Below are 22,860 nucleotides of genomic sequence, written 5' to 3'. Positions count from 1 at the left end.
CATAGCTCCTTAGCGCCACTGGCTACTATATAACCATAAATTGCCTTGCATGTACCTCTGTATATGTGAAACACCATAAAATATGCTGACACAATATAAATGAATATTTTTTTAAAGTAAACTTGAAGTGGCCGTCAAGCTGGGGGCAGGCTGTGGCAACACAGCTAGGGGGTGGCCACAGAGCTGCTAGTTGGCTTGGTAAGGGCAGGGTTTCTGGAACTTAGCTAATTTTAAGGTGAGCGGGTGAGTAATATCAATTTTGGTGATTTCTTCATGCATGTTATACCTGGAACACTTCAATTTATGGTTGAGCATGCTTTGTGTGCTCTTTAATAGGATAAAGTGGGATTAAAAATAGTAATTATGGAATGGAAGTTTACCACACCATCCCTACTGATAACATCATGCTCCCCCCCCCCCCATTCAAAATAATATGCAATTGTTTTAGGCACTCCCAGAATGCAAGTGCATAAAAAAACGCAAACGGTTTTGAGTTGAGGTGATATTAAATATGTTATCAATATGGATGGTTAAATATGTTATCAATATGGATGGTAGCTATGCAGAGTAAATTATATCTGTTAATGTCTAGCCAGGGCCGGTTCTAGACTTTTTACTGCCTGAGGCAAACTTGTGAGGATGCCCCCCAAATCCCCTGCCCTGATTTGGAATGATCGTACAGCACCAGACAATTTGCACCGCCCGTTACTGCAAATTGTCAGGACCGCAAATTGTCACAAAATAAAACCACCCGTGGCCAGATATAGGTGCTCCTTGTATAGGAAGCCAGTTATAGGTGCCCCCAGTATACTGGCTGCCTACTGGAGGCACCTACAGGGCTAACCTATACCAGGGGCAACTATACTGGCTGCCTATACTGGTGGCAACTATACTGGCGGCCTATACTGGGAGCACCTATACCTGGCTACCTATACTGGGGCACCTACCTGGCTAAACTATACTGTGGGCAACTATACCTAGCTACCTATACTGAGTGCAACTATACTTGGCTACCTATACTGGGGGTACCTATACCTGGGGTTAGGCACCACCAGGGGAGTCTTAGGGTTAGGCACCACCAGGGGGGTGGTTAGGGTTAGGCACCATCAGGGGGATCTTAGGGTTAGGCACCACCAGGGGGGTCTTAGGGTTAGGCACCACCAGGGGGGTCTTAGGGTTAGGCACCACCAGGGGGGGGGGGGGGGGGTCTAAGGGTTAGGAATATGTAGAGGGAAGGTTCTGTGTGAGAGTAAGGTTAGGTTTAGTACTAGTAAAATGTTAGTAATATTTACTAATGTTTTACTACAGTTATTTTTCATTGTTACAAACAATATTTTCAGATTTTATTACATGAAGAAACGATAAATGAAGGTTATACACAATATTATACATATATTATTGTTTCTTAACAAACGTAATTATAAGTTTCACTTTCAAAACAGGGAAGATTATCGTTTTTATATTTGTAAAACATTATTGCAAACGAAATACAACACAATATTTTTTATAAATGTTATTGCCACTTATCGTTTACACCCCTCACCCTTTTTTCCAGACGCCCTTTTTGCACGTGCGCAAAATATGAACTCTCTTGAAAATGTATGACTTCATCTCAAAAGTAAAGGGGTGTGGTGTTGACTGTGTAGAGGGGAAGAGTTAAAGAGAGTCTGAAGCGAGAATAAATCTCGCTTCAGACCTCATAGATAGCAGGGGCACGCGTGCCCCTGCTACAACGCCGCTATCCCGCGGCTTAACGAGGGTCCCTGACCCCCAAATCCGCTCCGTACAGCGGGGGAGCGCTTCCTGGTTGGGGCAGGGCTAACCGCCGCAGCCCTGCCCCACGCGCGTCTGTCAGCGCGTATCTTCGCCTCTCCCCCGCCCCTCTCAGTCTTCCTTCACTGAGAGGGGCGGAGGAGAGGCGGCGATGCGCCGCTGACAGACGCGACTGGAGGCAGGGCTGCAGCCGTTAGCCCTGCCTCCGGGAAGCCATAAATCACGACCAAATCTGCGACCAAGTGTTGCAGTGGTCGCTTTGGGGTGAAGGGACCCCCGTTAAGCTGTGCTATAGCGGCGGTTTAGCAGGGGCACACATGCCCCTGCTAACTATGAGCTCTGAAGCGAGATTTATTCTCGCTTCAGAGTCTCTTTAAGTGCGCCAGAAGTTCTGTGCCTACAAGCTCCAAAGACATAAATCAGAAGTGGTGAAATTAAACACAACTTTGTCTGAATTTGCAGCCTCTACCATTCTTCTCCTATGGGGTGCAAATTCTGACAGGTTGAATACAGTAAAATTTTACCTGTAGTGAAAATATTTGCAACTTCATCAGAATTTGCAACCTCCTCTACCATTCCTCCGCCTCACTTGAAACTTCCAACCTATCTGCCCAATACTACCCTACCTTATCCTGTGCCTAAGACTACCCTCCACCCATCCAAAGCCTAACCTACCCTTTCCTGTGCTTAAAACCACCCTTCACCCATCCCGTGCCTAACACTAAACTACCCCATCCTGTGCCTACAACTACCCTCCACCCATCCTCTGCCTAACACTAACCTCCCCTCTCCTCTGCCTAAAGCTAATCTGTCATCCCCTCTGCCTAACACTTACTTTCTCCTATAGGATGCACATTCTGATAGGTTGCAAAATAGGCTACCACACCGGCACTGAGGCAGGGATCACACTTGTTAAAATGGTAGGTGTTTTGTCACAGGGGGCTCTATTCATAAAAAATTTGTGGCGAAAAAACTCCTGGAGGGAAAATACCGCAGCGGTATTTTAGACTTCTGGGTGGTCATTCATAAAAATGTTGGCAGCTGCGATGCAAGTGCGGAGATCTCCCGCTGAAGGCTGGCGGTAAGCTGTCGGAAGGCATGCGGAAACACTGAAGCCGGCAGAGTCCCTCCGTGCGCTGCTCTCTCTGGGAGGTCTGTCCCATTCACTTGTATGTAATCCGCAGGCTTCTCGCTAAATCAGAGGAAGCGGTATTTCCCGTCCACATACCGCTTCCTCTAATCTTTATGAATGGCCATTTTGTTACTTTTTTCTAGATAAATCTAGAAAAACACTGCAGAAGGCGGAAATTTCTCGCTCTGCTGGGGGATTGTAGATTTTCATGCGGGAACAGCTTTTATGAATGCCCACTTTACTAAATGGTCGGGAAAGTCCGCTGTTTTGAGCGGAAAACTTGCGGTAACGTTTTATGAATAGAGCCCTGGATGCTTATAGGGAACCTCTGCCATTGTGTATAGCGTTAAAAAAAAGATACAACAACCTGCACTACTTTTTCACTAAGCTTATGCAATTCCTCATTGAAAATGACTGGCAACTGTAAAGAAAAGCTGGAGTTCAATTGCAGATGCACATATGCAGACAATCCCTTGCAAGGAATTGTCTGCGTTTCCCACAGATACCTGCGTGATTATTCCCTGACACTAAAACTACAGCAAAAATAAGCTAACAGGAAACTCCTAAATGTAGTATGTACACATAAAAAATACAGACTGGAAATACATTTTCAAGTTTAATTTACTCATAATATCTTAATCTTCTGACAGCGAAGGTGTCTAAAAAGATTTGTATTATAAGCATATCATGCTAAGTCCCAGGTGAGATAATAAACACTATAAAACTGCAGACACTTTATAAAAACAAAGAACACAATTGCACTGATTATACAGCATAGAGGTGTGCACACAAGCCACGCTGCCCAGGCTGCCTACCTCCCAGCACTAGAGCAGCTTTGGTCACATGACAGGCGGCCAGTCACATGATCCCAGGTTTAGCTGTAGATCAGTGAGTGCTGGGAAGGAAGCCGTAGACCTGGAGCTTGCATCTAGCAGCACTACGTTAGTACGTTTATTCATTTCCTTGTGTGATATCTGCTGGCAGGCCGATCCATGCAGCGCTCTGCTCACAGGGACGGGGAAGGAGGGAGATCAGCCGTGGTGTGCCCATTCCCTGCCGATTCCTTCATGCTTCTTCCAGCAGTCCTGCTCCTGTAATATGCTCACGCGAGTGAAATCTGCGGTGGCCAATTTTATGGGTGGAATCATGGCTGGCAGTTCGGGCGCTGATCATTCCAACGGATCCGATTTGCCCGTCAAGTTCCCATATGGTAGACCCGAATTCCTTGGGCTGTCGCAGGACGAGATTGAGTGCTCTGCTGACCACATTGCCAGACCCATACTGATCCTGAAGGAGAGCAAGAGGTTACCATGGAGCACTGGCTATGCAGAGTAAGTACCCTGGACGGGTGGGGGTTGCCAATACTGATCAGCCTGGGGGGCACTCATGCACAACAAGCCAGAGGTGCCACCTCATCACTTCACACAAATTAATGGCAAAGGCTTTGAGGTTAATAAAAAAACAGACAAGGCATTGACAGTGCAGGCTTTTTTTTTGTAATAAAAGCATGCAAAACAGGTGAATTGCTTAGTTAATAGGTGAAGTTTGTTCTTTGTTTTTTTTCTACACTGTTTGGAATTTTTAGGCACAAGTGACAGTTTACTAATCGCTGCTCTATTCCCACAGTTCTGCTCAGTCACACAGGTTCTATATAGAATGAATGAGTCTGAGTTGTTTAGAAAAGTACAAACAGCTGTCTATTGTGTGCAATACACAACCTGTTCTCTATTGCTTCTACTATGCTCAGAACCCATCACTGATTCAATCCCATAACACAGCCTTGTTGTGACAAAAAACTCTATGGAATGAATCTGAGCTAATGATACATGTACAGAATTCTTTCTGCACCTCATGTCCCACCTCTTGTAATAAACCACCTGTTCTGTGTTGTTTCTGAGCTGCTCAGAATTTTGGTAAAGCTTACGGCTCTAGTCTAGTTTAGGGGACCCAGCAGAAATAGGGAGCAGTTCTCCATTCACAGCCCCCTCTTTCAGCACAAAGCATTGCGATTGGCCAAATAGAGTGGGCGTAGTTTACTATAACCTATTGGGAACCTAGCAGTTCAGGAGGGTCCTGTCCACCAAATCCCATTAGCTGAATTTCCCTATGAGGTTTCCTGCTGGATCCCCTAAAGTGGACTAGTGCCAAGCAATGTGTAAATTGGGGTTTGAACAATTCCAGGATTTAAAGCAAACCCATGATGTTTGTGATGGCAACATTTAGATACTCACCTCAGAAGTGGGAGCCTTTGGGTTCTTCAGAGGCTTCACCCATCCTTTGCCAGGATGTTTCAGCGCTGGCCATTTGGAGCACAAGTTTCTTTTAAGCAGGTAGTCTGTAGCAGGCTGATTAGATTCAGGATTGATTGATTAGTCCACCAGGGTAAGTTGAATTAAAATTTGTATAATCTTCAAAATATTAACTCATTACTTCAGTGCATTTAAATCCATACGACCTGCCAGGCACACTAGGAGCTAATATGGTTTAGGTGACCCAGTGGGAACCCTCATAGGGAACACTTTTTTTTTTGCAATCACAGCACTCTACAACTTGAAGCATTCTAATTGGCCGAATTGTGTGGTTGCATTACACTACAACCTATCTGAAACCTAAACGTTTGAGAGGGTGCTGTCCACCCACTCACGTTAGCGGAATTTTCCTGTGAAGTTTCCTATTGTATGTTTTATTATTCTGATTGGACAGACAGTGTGGGTTTGAGTGTACCAGAGATGTTTAAAGTTAAATTTTATACACACCTGGGGCTTTCTCCAGCCCCAAGCGCACGGATCGCTCCCACGCCGCTCTCCTCAGTCTTCTGTATCGCCTGTACCGGGTCCCGTAAGTTTGGCCAGTCGCGGCCAGTCTTTGCAAGAGACGTGCGCCCTCTACGTATCTCTATGGCGGCTGCCGGAGAGATACGAAGAGGGCGCACTTCTCATGCACAGACTGGCTGAAGTTACAGGATCCAGTACCAGCGATACAGAAGACTGAGGACGGCGGCGTGGGAGCGATCCGTGCGCATGGGACTGGAGGAAGTCCCAGGTATGTATAAAACTTTTAACTTAAGTTGCCTCTGGTTTCCTTTAAGCCCTTTATCAGAGCAAGTGTACACCTCTATGGTCTAGTGTTCCCAAACCCTGTCCTCAAGGCCCACCAACAGTGCATGTTTTGTAGAAATTCACAGAGGTAGTGTATCAGCTCTGCTGATAAAGTAATTACCTCACCTGTGAATGTTTGTGGTTTTCTGCAAAACATGTACTGTTGGTGGGCCTTGAGGACAGGGTTGAGGAACTTTGGTCTAGAGCAAGGGTCCCCAAACGTTTTGGGTCGAGGGCCGGGTCAACATACTTCAGACTGCTGGGGGGCCTGAACATATATAAAATAATGTACAAGTCTTTACGGGCCAGACAGGGAAGCATACCCAGGTGACAACCTGCAGTCCAATTGAACAACAGTGTCACCTGATGTGGAATTTGATTGGAAACCAGCAAATTACTGCTTTCTGGCTTCATTCTATATGCAGACCACCAATATTTAAAGATGTAGCTGACTGCATCTATAATACATTTTGTGTGTGGGGGGCCGGTAAAAAAGCCCCAGGGGGCCACATTCGGCCCGCGGGCCTTAGTTTGAGGACCACTGGTCTAGAGTGACCAGCCCCGTAAAAGGAACCCAAGGTGAGAGGCATATGGAGGCTGCCATATTTAAACAATGCCAGTTACCTAACAGTCCTGTTCATCTTTCTGGTCAGTAGTATATGAATCACATCTGGAAGAAGCTTGCAGCTAATTCAGTCAGACTTCAGTCACAGACATCTGATCTGATTGTTTGTCAGTGCTAGTCCACTTTAGGGGACCCAGTATGTCACACTAGCCTCTGAGGAAGCTTTTGTTAAAGCAAAACAGCTCTCAGGCTCTCTTCACCCCCGCTGTATACCCCGATGTCTGTATTTTGTGATTAACAGGTACCTCATCCTTTCTCTCCAATAATATTTAGGGGAACCAGTAGGAACCCTCATAGGGACATTCAGCTACTGTGATTGGGTGGACAGCGCCCTCAAACTTTGAGGCTTCCAATAGGTTTTAGTACACTACGCCCACACTATTTGGCCAATCACAATGTTTTCTGCTGTAAGAGGATGCTGTGATTGGTGAACTGTTCACAATGAGATTTTTTGTTATGTCCCCTAAAGTAGACTAGCACCTAAAGGACACCTGAATGGAGAGGGACATGGAATCTGCCATATTTTAAACAATTCCAGTTGCCTGGCTGTCCTGCTGGTAATCTGCCTCTAATACGTTTAGCCATTGCCCCACAACAAGCATGCAGATCAGATGTTTGTGACTGGAGTTTGATTGGATTAGCCCCATGGTAGTTTCAAGTGTGTGATTCAGACACTACTGCAGCCAAAGAGATTAGCAGGACAGCCAGGCAACTGGTATTGTTAAAAAACTAAATAAATATGGCAGCCCCCATATTCCTCTCAGTTCAGGCGTCCTTTTTAAAAGGAAAAAAAAAAATTAAAAAAATTGTCAGCCTCCATGTCTCTCTCACCTTGGGTTCCTTTCTCACAGCTACTTTTCCACCCCCAGCATCATTTTACTGCTGAAGTTAGTGAACTTGTTTCACCAGTTTGCACACAAATATGACACAGAGAGATGACACAGATAGATTGAACTTTAATTAAAAGAAAATACAAAATAAGCTGAATGCATGCTAAAACATAGGGCTATCCTATTGATACTCTGCCTTGAGTTTTGTTAGTCACAAAAAGCTGTATACATTTGGAGCAGGAAAAAAATGGTGCATACCGCAATAGAAACTTTCTGGCGCACCTTTGAAAAGCACAGTAAGCGTAATTTACCATTTTGAAGTGCAACATTCTGGCGCACGGGCACTGCCGGTATTATTATTATTATTTATTGTATTTATAAAGCGCCAACATATTACGCAGCGCTGGACAATAAATAGGGATACATACATTGCAACAAGGGGTGACAGACAGAGGTAGCAAACGGTTATACAACATAGCACAAGGTTATACATACAATCAGGGTATAAAATGCGGTTTACAGAGACCCGGCAAAACAAGTACGAGTTAGTCCATGAGAATGGTGTAATTGCTGGGGTAGTATAATTAAGAAGGGCACACTAAGGGAGGGGGGAGGCCCTGCCAAGGCTTACAATCTAAAGGGTGGGGGGACACATAAGGTAGGACTGTGGAAAGGGTGATTGACAGAGAGTTAGAGTGTGGTAGATGTGGGGTAGGCTATTTTAAAGAAATGTGTTTTGAGGGCTTGCTTGAAGGTGTTGAAGAAAGGAGCGAGTCTGAGGGGGAGTGGAAGGGAGTTCCATAGGGTGGGTGCAGCTCTTGAGAAGTCTTGTAAGCGTGCATGGGGAGGTCAGGCAGAGATCATTGGAGGGCCGGAGGGGACGGGCAGGTATATATCTGTTGATAAGCTCAGAAATGTAGGTTGGGCAGGTCTTGTGCACAGATTTGTAGGTAAGGCACAAAACCTTAAAACTGATCCTGAAGCTGATGCGGAGCCAGTGTAGGGCTTCGCAGAGGGGAGAAGTGGAAGCATAGTAGTGGAAAAGTCTGAGTCTAGCTGCTGCATTCATGACTGATTGAAGGGGTTCAATGCGTTTTAAAAGGAGGCCAGATAGTACGGCATTGCAGTAGTCAAGGCGGGAGATGATGAGGGCATGGATGAGAAGCTTGGTAGTGTCTGGGGTCAGAAAGGGGCGGATTTTGGAGATGTTTCGAAGGTGAAAGTTGCAGGTTCTGGTAACATTTTGGATGTGTTGGCTGAAGGAGAGGGCAGAGTCTAGGGTGACGCCCAGACAGCAGGCCTGGGAGGTAGGGCGGATGGTAGTGCTGTTGATAGTGATGTGAATATCTGGGAGGGGTGGTGCAGAGCGGGGCAGGAAAATTATGAGTTAAGTTTTATCCAGGTTAAGCTTCAGGAACCTAGCTGACATCCAGGAGGAGATGGTTGATAGGCAGGAGAAGACCTTGTCCATAGTGGAGGGGAAAAGATCGGGGGGGGGGGGGGGTGGAGATAGACTTGGTTATCATCGGCATATAGGTGATAATTGAAGTCCAGGGAGGAGATGAATTTGCCAATAGAGGAGCTGTAAATTGAGAACAGTAGGGGGCCCAGAACAGAGCCCTGGGGGACTCCAACTGAGAAGGGGTGTGGGAGTTGAGAAGGAACCATTAACCACCCTGGCGTTCTGATTAAATCGCCAGGGTGGCTGCGGGAGGGTTTTTTTTAAATAAAAAAAAAACTATTTCATGCAGCCAACTGAAAGTTGGCTGCATGAAAGCCCACTAGAGGGCGCTCCGGAGGCGATCTTCCGATCGCCTCCGGCGCCCAGAATAAACAAGGAAGGCCGCAATGAGCGGCCTTCCTTGTTTTGCTTATATCGTCGCCATAGCGACGAGCGGAGTGACGTCATCGACGTCAGCCGACGTCCTGACGTCAGCCGCCTCCGATCCAGCCCTTAGCGCTGGCCGGAACTTTTTGTTCCGGCTACGCTGGGCTCAGGCGGCTAGGGGGGCCCTCTTTCGCCGCTGCTCGCGGCGAATCGCCGCAGAGCGGCGGCGATCAGGCAGCACACGCGGCTGGCAAAGTGCCGGCTGCGTGTGCTGCTTTTTATTTCATTAAAATCGGCCCAGCAGGGCCTGAGCGGCAGCCGCTGGCGGTGTTGGACGAGCTGAGCTCGTCCAGACCGCTCAGCTGGTTAAAAGAGGTGGTGAAGTGGCGATTAGAGAGGTATGAGGAGATCCAGGCAAAGGTGTTGTCACAAATCCCTAAGGACTGTAGGGTTTGAAGGAAGAGGGGATGGTCAACTGTATCAAATGACGAGGAAAGTTCAAGCAGTAGCAGGATGGAGTAGTTTCCTTCAGCTTTAGCAAGGGTAAGGTCATTTACTACCTTGACGAGAGCGGTTTCTGTTGAGTGGGCAAGACGGAAACCAGATTGTAGGGAGTTGGTGCTGAGGTAGTGCGTGATGCGTCTGTGGACCAGGTGTTCGAGGAGCTTTGAGGCAAAAGGAAGGAGAGAGATTGGGTGGTAGTTGGAGGGTAGGGAGGGGTCAAGTGAGGGTTTTTTCAGCAGGGGGAGTACAGTGGCCTCTTTAAAAGCTGAGGGGAAGGTGCTGGTGGAGAGGGAAAGGTTGAACAAGGAGGTGAGGACACGGGCCAGGTCAGGGAAGTTAGGGCGGAGGGTGTCAGAGGGGACAGGGTCGAGGGGGGAGGAGGTGGCAGGGGAAGTGGCAAGCAATAGATTCACCTCTTCAATGGTAGCAGGAGTGAAGGAGGTTAGGGAGGGTGGGTGCATTGGAACAGTCTGGATGGAGTAGGTGAGGGGGGGGTGGGGCATGGGAGAGGACTGGAAGGTGAGGCATGGCAGTGGCCTGGGGGAGTTGGAGGGAATTGAAGAATGTAGGATGGAGATTTCATTTCGGATAGCTGAGATTTTACCGGTAATCATCTATCACTGCACCAGCATGTTGAACTTCAAAATGGTAAATTACGTTTACCATGCTTTTTTTTCAAATAGTGCACCAGAAAGTTCAGTGTGACAAGGGGCCGGGGTTAAATGATACATTACCTGCTCCTGGACGATCCTCTCCAGTTTGAATGAGCCCGGCAGCCAGCCCATCACCATGCAGCTTCAGTCCCCACATGGTGATTAGTTGGCTGCAGGACTCTTTAAAACTAAACAGGAAGTGGAGAGGAGACGGGATCGCCGGGACCAGGTAATGTATCACAGATGCCGCTAATTACATCTTATTGCTTAGGTTATTTAACGTTTTTAGGACATTTATAAAATGTTATGTACGCGTATACATCATATGTCAAGGTTTTTGAAGAATGAGGTTCCAGCTCCTAAACTGTGCTGCATATAGTCACTGATGTTTGGGGTGGGTGTGTAAATTGGTACTTCTGATAAACATAATAATTATTGATCAAAGGTCTCAGCAATCTGATTGTGCAGTAATCATCATATATGCTGTGCAGGCATTCTGAACGTCAGATGAGCCTCACTTTCTACATAACTGTGTGTAAAATTCCACAGAGGTTGCTGAAATGACAGCATTTTTTTAGTCTTTTATGAATTACGTGTAGCTGGTGATTTCCCTTTCTACAAAGAAATGCATAGTACTGTATTTACTTGCAGTGAGCCCATACGTCTGTTTAAAACACTGAAAACTACTCCATCTGTAAAGGTCGTATGTCAGCTATGGATGATGAATGTTGCCGGGTGTAATGATGTTGTGTAAGAAACGATTATGACTTTATCTTAACAAAGTGGGAGGCTTGGTAGAAGCAGCTTGCATGAAATGTACAGTGACCACGGCTTCTAGTACAGCAAGACCTAGCAGATCAATATTTACTGTACAGTGTATCCTGTTTTTATGACCCTGTCATTGCAGTGTGTAGCAAGTGCTGTGTTGTACACAATAATATTTCAGGCAAGAAAGTTAACAGCACTAGGTTTAACCCATGTAGCTGTTTGCAGGATTACCTGGTTTACTGCATACCCCAGCAAATACTTTCAGGCTAGGATCACAGTAGGATGTTGCATTGTAAAGTTGCAAGGCAACGTTACAACGCAACAAAAAAGTGGTAATGCATAACGCAGCGTTACCTACTAAAGTAGGTAGAGTAAAAGCATACAGGCAATGAAACGTATGCTTTCCTGTACCTCGTAACGTGTGCGTTTAGAGGTAATGCACTGCGTTACCATAATGCAACACGTTACAATGCAATGCTAACGTCCCACTGACTTTTAATTGCAGTGCGGTCCTACTGTGAACCTAGCCTCAGGGACTGTGTGCCTCACAGCAGCTACCTTATTAGGCTAGGCTCCCACTACACTGGATGCACAACGGTGAGGTCACAGGCAGCATATCCTGAGTGGATACGCTTTGCTTTGTCGCATGTCCATCGACATGTGTCCACTACTCACTGTTGTGAATCCGTTTCACTTTTGCCCCTGCCACCATTTGGGTCCTACGCTGCTGTGGTAACTGCCACTCGGCTCCACTGATGGGCTGAGATCTTATCTAATATTGAGTGAGGCTAAGTGGTAAGAGATCTATATCAAATAGACATCAATTATTTACCACATTTACTTGTATGCATACGTTGTTTTGAATCAAATGGTGTCTAGAATAGCATAGCTGCCTGTAGATTGAAAATTTAATAATTTTGACATGAAAGGGGCACTATGGCGGAAAATTTTAAATATGTACAAATATAAACAAAAAATCCCCCCCCCCCCCTCCCCCCAGAGTAAAATGAGCCATAAATTACTTTTCTCCTATGTTGCTGTCACTTACAGTAGGTAGTAGAAATCTGATAGAAGCGACAGGTTTTGGACTAGATCTCTTCATGGGGGGGATTCTCAGGGATTTATTTATTTTCAAAAGCACTTGGTGAATGGCAGTTGCTCTGTCCAACTGCCAAAAAAGTGTGTACGTAGCAGGGAACCTGGCCAGGATCATTGTTTAACCATCTTAGCGGTATGGACGAGCTCAGCTCTTCCATCACCGCCGATGGCTGCCGCTCAGGCCCTGCTGGGGCGATTTTGATGAAATAAAGAGGAGCACACGCAGCCGGCACTTTGCCAGCCGCGTGTGCTACCTGATCGCCGCCGCTCTGCGGCGCTCCGCAGCGTGCATCGGCGAAAGAGGGTCCCCCCAGCCGCCCGAACCCTGCGCAGCCGGAACAAATAGTTCCGGCCAGCGCTAAGGGCTGGATCGGAGGCGGCTGACGTCAGGACGTCGGCTGACGTCCATGACGTCACTCCGCTCGTCGCCATGGCGACGAGGAAAGCCAAACAAGGAAGGCTGCTCATTGCGGCCCTCTAGTGGGCTTTCATGCAGCCCTCTAGTGGGCTTTCATGCAGCCAACTTTCAGTTGGCTGCATGAAATCGTGTTTTTTTTTTTTTTTAATTAAAAAAAAACCCTCCCGCAGCCGCCCTGGCAATCTCAATAGAACGCCAGGGTGGTTAAATCCTTTCCTTTTTAGGGAATATCTTTATAAAAAAAATAAAATCCTTGCTGAGAATCCCCTATGAAAAGATGGACTAGTCCAAAACCTGTCGCTTCTGTCAGATTTCTACTACCTACTGTAAATGACAGCAACATAGGAGAAAAGTAATTTATGGCTCATTTTACTCTGGAAAAAAGATTTGTCTGTTTGCACATATTTGTCTGTTTGCACATATTTAAAAAATTACAATTTTTCTCCATAGTGCCCTTTGAATAATTTTTAGTTTAAGGGCTGAAATTATAAGTTGGAAGTGTAAAATGCAGCCACATCAGTGTGATGTCAAATCTGTTTCATTTAGCACCCACACAGAGAAATAAGGACTTCTTGAACTTCTCATCACTATCATGAGTGCTTGCACCTCTCAGGTACAAGTGTTTTGGCCTGTAATTTACTTTTTAGGTGGGCTACTGTTTGGCTTCTGCAACTGCACAGATGAAGCACTGGTTTATTAACTTTCAACAAAAAAGAGGGGAAAAAAAAACACAAGCAAGTTATAAATAGAATTGTTCCTGTATGTAAATGTGTTTTTCATCTTCAGGCTGGTTTCACACTTTGGCGCTGCGATTTTCCTGCGGAGGGAGAGGCAGAGGCAGGAGAATCGCACCACACCAAAGCCCCTTTCACTTTACCCTGCAGCAGACAGTGCCGACTGGGTAATTTGCATAGACCTGCCCCCCACTCTGTGATGTATTCCTTGCTGGACAGGAAGTATGTCACTGGGATTCCCGATGGTTTCTGCGTTGCACCACGCTAGTCGATTGCACTAACTGCGTCGCCATAGACTTGCATTACTGCATAATCCTAGAGGCAGACACAGATCATGCGGTACTGCACAGTTGACTTCGCTTCGGGATTGCAGTGATCTGACTACTTCTGATGAATCGCGTTGCATCGCACTAAGTATGAAAGTTTCCATGGACTTTAATTTACTTAGCGGCCTCTTGCGGTAAACTTTACAGCAATGTCATAGTGTGAAAGGGCCCTGAGGCCCTTCACTATACCCATGTAAACTTTGTGTACAGGCAGTTTACTGGGATTTACACCAATTATGCAACGTATTACCTAATTTGTGGTATTTGTGTTGTAGGAAATGGAAGCGTTGACCGTATAAGGTCTGTTTCAAAAATAACACCACACAGAACATCATTTGCATAAAACCCGGTAAACTTTATGTGAATATACCTCTGTGCTACTTCAGATATTCCTTAAATTACATAATAGGTTGTGTAGTACTGATGTACATTGTATCAAATCTTCAGCCGAATCTTCAGTGCTTTCTACACTTGCCCTTTAAGATGTATGAGTTTCTGTCAAGGCAGGAGTTCTTCTTTATATTACAGGCTGGCTATAACTGAAGTTAGGGCTGGGTTACACTGAATCATTTGCTGTCCGTAATAACGCAACTGACAACTGATGAGAAGGAATTTTCGATGTTTCTCTGTGCGTTATATCTTTTATAATGCATAGATGTAAAGTGACCCATAGGGAAACATGGACAGTTCTTATCTGTTCTGTTTTGCATTATAACTGACAGCAACTGATTCAATGTAACTCAGCCCACAGTCTTGGCTCACATTAGATGTTGGGGGCACACTGCTTTTTAGCCAAAGGGCCTGTTTTTACTACATGCAGTGCAATGCGGCTACATAGCTGCATCGCACCGTGGCCACACTGTAACCAATGCACAGCAATGGAACAGTTTTGGAGCAGTGCCGAGTGATCCGAGAATCTGCTGCATGCTGCAGATTCTCACACGGCCACTTCCGCATCTTCTCCAATCGCTTCCGCATCGGGAGGTGTGGAAGTGACGCGAATGCAGTCGGAAGTTATGCGATGCCGGGAGGTAGCCACACTCATATCACTTTGAAATGGAAAAGGGCCCTTTCTCATGTGTGGACTGTTTTTTTTCGTTTTTGTTTGCTTTGTTTTTATCATCAAATGGCAACAGAATTTGCTGTCCAGAAATACAGTATATGTGCATCAATGTTTATTCAATAGAAAGAAGTGGAGTGCTTCATTGTAAAATACTAGGCCATAGAAAATCATTGCAGTCTTTAACCTGTCCATTTTCAGTCTACTCTCCGGTACATCAAAATTCAGTGTAGTGGACATACGGTGGACCCATATTCCATTAACTTGTTTCTCTGGAGTTTTCTCCTAGGAGATAATTTTTCATCTTGTATTTAAAAAACAAACAAACAAAAAAAAAAAAACACTTTTCAACACCTTGCAACTGAAAATACCAAAAAGTACTATAAAAATTATTGTGACTATGTTCTTGCTTGCTGGTGGCTTAAAAGGCATTTTATTGACAATTTTGAAAATATCATCTTGGAAAAAACGAAGGAGAAAAAGTTAATTGCATGTGGGCTATAGTGTGATCCATGCTTAAGACCAGGGATCATACATCGGTGGCGATTTGTGGGAGATCGCTAAGCACTCACGTGTGGAAGTGCCATGATTTCACACTCTGTTCCTGGAGCAATCACGATTTGGCTGTGCAGCCATTAATGCTTCCCAAAAGTGTTGCAAGTAGCGATTTGCGATCCCTCCGTGCGTTCCACTGTTGCATGCAGCACTTTGCCGATCGCTGGCTGTGCTGCAATAGAGCTGACAGCGGGTCCCAAGCCTAAATAATGACTTGTGCTGTTAGTGTCTGCAGAGTAGATTGTATAAACCTTAGACTCATTCTGAAGTTCTGTGGCTTTTTGTGTTTATTATAGGACATGTCAGTCTGAAGGCAATTTTATCTACATCCGCGGAGTGAAGCAGCAGCATAGCCTCTTCCTCTTAGGAGAAAGCAGCGGTCACGGTTTAGAAGCCTAGGAGCAGGGATAATAGCTGAAGCATCTGTTCACCTACTGCTAACACAATCTCACCATTTGCTAGTGAGATTCACCGTCTTGTTTGAGAGTTTCTTGACACATTCCCTGGAGGACCTTTGTGCTTTTTCTCTCGAATGAAAAATGACTGGAAATGGTGCATGTCAAATTGATATTTGTATAGCCAACACGGCCCATGTATTCCTGCTTCACTGTAAAAACGAAATTCTACTTTTGCTGAGAAAAATAAATATTATTCTTCAGATCTACCGTACCATACTGTTATAATTTTGACAGGGCTTGTACTGACTGGTTCAGAACTGCTCTGAATGTATTATATTGCTGATCTATTTGGGTGCAGTAGTGTCTGAATAACACCAGGAACAAGCATGCAGCTAATCTTGTCAGATCTGACAATATCAGAAACACCTGATCTGCTGCATGCTTGTTCATGGTCTATGGCTAAAAGTATTATGCTGGGAATACACGGTACGTTTGTAGCCATTTAGATGGCTCGATTGAAAATTTCCGACATGTCCGATCACCCGCCAGATCGATTCCGTGCTCGATACCGCATGGGGGACAATGGAAAAAGATAAGGAAAATGAGCATAAGATAAGAGAATAGCACGGGTCGAGCAGGGAATCGATTGGGCGGCAGAATCGAGCCGCAGAAACACACAGTGTATTCCCAGAGTTAGAGGCAGAGGCCCAGTAGGATAGCCATTCAACTGGTATTGTTTAAAAGGAAATAAATATGGCAGCCTCCATATCCCTCTTGCTTCAGTTGTCCATTATAGCCCTCGTTCAAGCTTGTGGTTTTTAAATGGATCTTGTGATCTGTAATGCAAAGATTTTGTGGTCTGCACATTTGGACTTTCATTGTGAATGTGATCTGCAGTTTGCCTGGACTGAACAGCTTATAAAGTGTCCAGACTCCTTCCCATCCCATCATCAGGCAGTATCAGAGTTAAATGAAACGCACCCTATCCTGCTAAGGGTGTAAAGTAATGTAAAACGCAAGAAAACAACCCAAAAACATAGTTTATACGAATTTAACGAATTAAATTATCCTCGTCTCACCATGTTTAACACAGCTTACAAACAAAACAAAAAAAACTAATTCAGCTTACGAAATATGTATATTTTTAGTTCTACTAGCTTCAACTGTGTACCCCATAAGAACACATTAAATTTTGTTGTGATTTTTTATTTTTTATTTTTAGCAAATGCTTCTTAAATTAAGCCCCTAACTAACAATAACAAGGTGGGTGTGGATTGTGGCAAATTCTGCCTCCAAATCAAGAACTGTTGCTATAGCTTCAAGAAAGAGAAATTGGATTTTTGGCATTTGTAGGAAATCATTGCTGGCTGAAAATTAGATAGAAAAGGTAATTATGGTGCTATTTCTTCCATTGTGCCCACCTATTGATTCTCAGCAGCGAAGACAAGAGCAAGCTACCTATTATATTTTCTGAATGTAGCACCTTTTACTTCTCAAAGCACATATTAACCAGAGGACTGAGCTACTGATGCTAACCATTTACTTTCTGCTCTGCACAGCATATTAATCATGCAGATATGAGCATCTAGTTTACACAGAAGGGGAAGTATTTCTGCCCCAAGCTGAGAGGCATTGCCATGGCTGCAGAAAGGATACATTCGAATGTCCTAGCAATTTTATAAAATCATAGTTTGAGGCAAAATGAAACGGAAACATAAAATAACAAAGTGACCTGTTTAGTACCGATAGTTAGGCATGGATACCACTGGGTCCGCTACTAGACTATTTTCCAAAGTGGATGGTAGCAGACCAATGGACATGTTGAGTGGGCCTGCGATTTCCTACAGCCCTGTTAACACACATTGTATATTACCACAGATAGGCCAACTTTTTGACATTCACATTTTGGGTGTAAGGTGTGGTGGGGTTTGGCCTATACCATGGAGGATGTATTGCAGCTGATGTTTGCGGGGGCCCTCATATGCAAAGTGCGCTGTCGAGCGTATAGCTACCTGTCCTTTTGCTTCCTCTAGCGTCCTGTGCAACTTTCAAGCTGGCCGCTGCGGTCACATGACAGTGAGCCTGGAGCTCTAGTGGCCAGTTTAGCAGCTGCAGGGGACACTAAAAGAAGCAACCTGGAGCAAGGACATTTAGCTATACGTGTACTCTGCACCTGCCAGCATCTTCAAATTGGTGCTCTGCATGGGGGTGATTACGGCACGATGGGGGGGGGGAGCAATTTGTGGGCCATAGCTTTTGCCATATTCTTTTAGGCCAGATGTGGGGGTGGGGGGTTGGCATGCACGCGGGAAGGCTTATCTGAATATGAAAATATATTCACCCATTTTATTGAGTTCAGCAAAAAAAAAACCACAGTAACCAAGCAGCTCCAATTACCCAAAACCACAAGGAAAGTACAGGGACTAAAAAAGGCCGAAAAGCCCTCCTACTAAAAAGCAATGCTTATTGTGGTTTGCCTTCTTAAGACAGAAGGAATGTGCGATAATTCAGCTCTAAGTGAACATCTGTGGTTACCCAAAACGCACCACTACTGAATATGCAAATTATCTCTTTATGACCCTGAAGCCAGGCTTGCATCCAGAACCGCTGATGTCTAGCAAGCCTATAGCTTTAAATTTTACAGAGCCATACCAACTTTTCATGTACATGAAACAGGCTGTCTACATGTGAAGTTTGTATGGCTCTGTAACAGTTAAAGCTATAGACTTGCTAGACACAAGTGGTGCTGGATGCAAGCCTGGCTTCAGGGGCTTAAAGATCATTTGCATATTCAGCAGCAGTGCATTGTGGGTAACCAGACGTTCACATAGAGCTGAATTACAGCAAAAAAAAAACTACAGGAAGATTTTTTTTATTTTTGGGTGGAGGGGACAACAGTGTTGCTGTGCATCCAGTAGAAGATTCAATATCCACTACCAAGTGCAACAAAACATTGCAGTGGACCCCCAGATTGATCAAACATTTGTACTCTACACATTCAGTACCACTCTGGAAAGTGTGAGCCTAATGCCTAGTACACACTAGCAATTTTGATGGATCAATCATTGGTCAATTTTACCACCTCCATGTAGTATGACCATTTACCTATATAATCTGCATAGAATTGAAAATCTGTTTGGCCTTCATACTACATGGAGGTGGTAAAATTGACCAATGATTGATCCATCAAAATTGCTAGTGTGTACTAGGCATTAGGCTCTTTCCGCATGATATCCACTGTGAACCTAGCCTGGAACCTCTTTTTATACTGGTGTATGGAGTGAGACTTCATGTGTGTGAAGTATTTGTGCTAGATTTCAACACATGGGGAAGTAAGAGAAAAATGCGCTCAGCCAGGACAGGTTGATTCCTGGCCGAGGCACTGAGGGAACTTGAGGGTCAATGTTCACATGCCAGATTGTCTCCAGGCTGGCCACCTCAGCTGAGAACTACCTAGCGTATTTACAAGGCTTTGTCCTTAGTATGTTTTATTACATCTCTGATAAATGGCCTCCATGACTGGTATGTAGGAATTAGTAAGCTGCCTTCTCGTGTCGGGCTTGTAGTGATGCCATATTTTTCCATTTTGATATAATGAATTTATGGAGGGGTTTGGCCTTGGTATGTCTTGGGGCACCCGGCACCCCCCTTCATTCTGTACACCTAATATTATACGGAAACCATCATGCACACCTCATTTTATACGGATTAAAGATTGTTAAATTAAAGAGAATCTGTACTCTAATATTCTTACAATAAAAAGCATACCATTCTATTCATTATTTTCTCCTGTGCCCCTCTGTGCTGTTTCTGCCACTCTCTGCTGCAATCCTGGCTTGTAATTAACAGTTTTAGGCAGTGTTTACAAACCAACTAACCAGCTTCTAATAGGCTCAGCTAAGCATAGTGTGTGAGTCATTCAGAGTGTGCAGGGGGCCTGCAGAGGGTGTATATCGCTTCTACCAATCACAAGCAGCCCTGCACATTCCACACAATCAAGCCTTAGCCCGACAAACAGGACAGAGGAAAGATACATTGATTTATTACAGAGACAGTGCAGTTAGGAAAGACTGCAGTAAGCCAGAGCAGATTAGAACAGGCATAGGAACTTATAGGATAGAAGAACTAAGGCTGAAAAATGTGTTACAGAGTCTCTTTAAGATTGCTAATGCTAATGGATATCTACTGGAATTTTGGAATTTCATATGAGCCTTAAAGAAAACCTGAACTGAAGATTAAAAGACAAAATAAACATACACAAGTCATACTTACCTCCTGTGTAGTCTACTCCTCAATCTATTTTTCCTCTCCTGCGTCCTGTTTGTCCACTGTGATCAATGGAATTCTCCGTCCTCCATTTTGAAAATGGCTATTACCCCATAACAGCTTCCTGGTCAGCACACTGTTAAGCTGTAACATCGCCCACTTGAGCCATAGGGAAACATGGACACATCAGTTCTCCTCTCAGCTGTAACTGACAGCAACTGATATATAACTGACAGCAACTGATATATTTCAGTTCTGACAAAATGTTGTCAGAACTGGAATGGATCACTGTAAGAAGAAAATAGTGCGCTTCTGAGAGGAACTGATGGCAAGGTAACTATTTAATGTTCATTTGAAGTTACCTCGTGTGTTTTATTTTAAATAATTTTACTCAGTACAGGTTCTCTTTAAATCCACCTGTTGTGTGAGGTGATCTGCATCTGGCGGGCGTGAAGGAAGTGGGGGTTTGAAGGCAGAGAGTACTAGGCATGTCTGTGGTACCCTCCCTGGTGGAGTGATCGCTATTGGTAGATACAGTGATGCACTATGCAGAATTTCTTTCTATGTAGATGAGCAAGTGGATGTAGAGAGTGAGAATATTGGAACATTGGTCTTTTATTGCAGCAAACCCACAACATAGAATCAGCATTGGTGACTGTGAAATAGTGCAGCTTGATTACTATTAATTTTACAGGGTCAGAAATATAAGTGGACCCAATGGTGTAGCTAAGTAGCTTTGGGCCCCCTGAGCATTCTATACATAATTCATATGGCGTAACAAAACCTGCCAAGGACATCCACAGTATGAGAGGTGTAAGCAGAGGAGAGGGAACAGTTTAATGATTACCACTATTCAAGGCTTATAAAGGAAATGATCATTAGCAGCATAGCACCATTGGAGAGCTATTACCGAGGTTGAGGGAGGCTCCCTAGTAGGACCCTCTAGCCCAAGAGCCCCAGTGTGGTCGTAACCTCGTCATCCCCTATAGGCCCATACACACGTCGGATTTTTGCGAACGACCCGTCGTTTGAACGTCCCGTCGTTCAGTCGTTCGCACGCGGAATCAGACGTGTGTACGGACTATCGTTCGCGTGATAAGACTGGTTTCCAGCGATCCGCCCGGCGGATCGCTGGAAACCAGTCTTATCACCCGAACGATAGTCTGTACACACGTCGGATTTGACGTGCGAACGACTGAACGACGGAACGTTCAAACGACGGGTCGTTCGCAAAAATCCAACGTGTGTATGGGCCTTATTGCTACACCACTGAATGGACCATAGAAAGCAGAGTGATGTAAAGGCAAACTACAGTAGCTTGAATTTTATGTGGAGATTTGTAGGGAGGAGTAGTAGATAAAGGCTAGAGAAGCATAGCTGCAGCATTGATGATGGATTGTAGAGGTGAGAGTCTAGTTAGTGGAATAACAAACAAGGATATTGTAGAATTTGAGCTGAGAGATGTGACGGTTTGGTGGTCCCAGAAGATATAATGGGGTGCATATTGTAAATATTGCTATTGTGGGAGTGGCTAAACCTGGAAATGTTCTTGTGGAAAAGTTTAGCATGTTTGTCAGAAGTTGCTGAGCTGCAATAAATGGTTGTGAACAATTGTTTCAAACAAGTGTCTAGGCTTCTTTCATATGGGATGCTGAAGGTGACTAGAATTATTATTATGTAGCACTGACATCTTCCACAGTATATTGTCTTGGCCCTCAGAGGGGCTCACAATTTAATCCCTACCTCAGTCATAAGTCTATGTATGTATCATGTAGAGTATGTATTGTAGTCTAGGGACAATTTCAGGGGGAAGCCAGTTCTGTGTGTTTTTGTGATGTTGGAGGAAACCCACGCAGACACGGGGAGAACATACAAAATTCCTTGAAATACTGCCATGGCTGGTATTCAGACCATCGAATTAGAATCCAACGCCTGTCGGCTGCTTCTGTGCACCAGCCTGGAGTTTTCTAGCACTCCACACGGGCAGTGAAGAGGCGTCCGTGCACAACTGTAATTTGATCTCTCAGCTGTCAGCTGGCCGCCTCAGCAGAGCAGCTAATTTGTAAACACAGGATGCTAACCCTATGTCTGTCCATGGAAGTAGACACTGCAGATTAATTGCAGGATTTGTATCAGCTGTAACAAATGTTTTTTTCTTTTTCTGTTTTTAAAGGCTACATGCTGTTGCTTATCTTTTAGAGCAGAGAGGAAGTTCTGAGTTCAGGTCTGCATATTAAGGAAATCTCCCTAGAGACTATCACTGCTGTAGATCAAACCTTTCACCAGACCACTTCTTCTAAGCACAACTCTTTCCTCCTCCTATCTTGCACAAATCAGTCTTTTGTTTAAGTTCTGATGCAATGCATTGTGTGTGCATCAGTGGTCACAAAGCTACAAGGAAACCCTAGCAATACCTGTGATCTATAATTAGCAGCTGGATCACTGGCACATAAATGTCCCCCAGTGGATCTGTGTGGTTAGCATGCTGTAATCTGTAAACACAGTTTCAAGAGCTTGACTTGGGAAGGAAGAACCTTTTGCAAAGGTAACTTGACAGCAGCTTAGAATATGCTACACACCTTTTCACACCTAGCACTTTGTTCTCCCCACATTCAAATGTAATAGTAGAGGTGCACAGCAATTCTCATGTCAAGTGACATTTATTCATAGTGTTCCATGTGTAGCCTAATTTAACTGTTCAGAAATGTTGTCACTTAAATCGGCACTTTGTGTCGTTTGAGTTTTACAAGCTGTGACAGCCGTGAAATGCCTTGGATCTTCCTAATTGCATACT

General features: G+C 44.7%; 1 protein-coding gene and 2 long non-coding RNA genes across 7 annotated transcripts in view; 2 read left to right on the top strand and 1 right to left on the bottom strand.

Moving 5' to 3' along the window:
* The window catches only part of LOC137563861 (uncharacterized), a 38,438-nt gene extending 26,096 nt beyond the window's left edge, over positions 1–12,342 (bottom strand). Inside the window, exons 1-2 of the long non-coding RNA XR_011030452.1 lie at positions 12,260–12,342; positions 5,137–5,250 (exon numbers count right to left, since the gene is read on the bottom strand). This is a non-coding gene — a long non-coding RNA (uncharacterized lncRNA). The remainder of the gene's footprint in view (positions 1–5,136; positions 5,251–12,259) is intronic.
* The window catches only part of PPM1H (protein phosphatase, Mg2+/Mn2+ dependent 1H), a 303,440-nt gene continuing 284,374 nt past the window's right edge, over positions 3,795–22,860 (top strand). For all 5 annotated transcript variants that reach the window (XR_011030451.1, XM_068276885.1, XM_068276883.1 and 2 more), the window contains exon 1: positions 3,795–4,236. Coding sequence is in view for 4 of the 5 variants with exons in the window: in XM_068276885.1 (XP_068132986.1) it covers positions 4,004–4,236 (233 nt within the window). In the remaining variant the exon portion in view is untranslated. The remainder of the gene's footprint in view (positions 4,237–22,860) is intronic.
* Positions 12,935–16,063, top strand: LOC137563862 (uncharacterized). The gene is made up of 2 exons (XR_011030453.1): positions 12,935–13,079; positions 15,699–16,063. It is a non-coding gene; the product is annotated as an uncharacterized lncRNA (long non-coding RNA).

The sequence above is a fragment of the Hyperolius riggenbachi genome, chromosome 3, assembly GCF_040937935.1.
Source record: "Hyperolius riggenbachi isolate aHypRig1 chromosome 3, aHypRig1.pri, whole genome shotgun sequence".
In the NCBI taxonomy this organism is placed as follows: Eukaryota; Metazoa; Chordata; class Amphibia; order Anura; family Hyperoliidae; genus Hyperolius; species Hyperolius riggenbachi.
The sequence above is the reverse complement of the archived record's forward strand: the minus strand, read 5'-3'. Positions and strand labels throughout refer to the sequence as shown.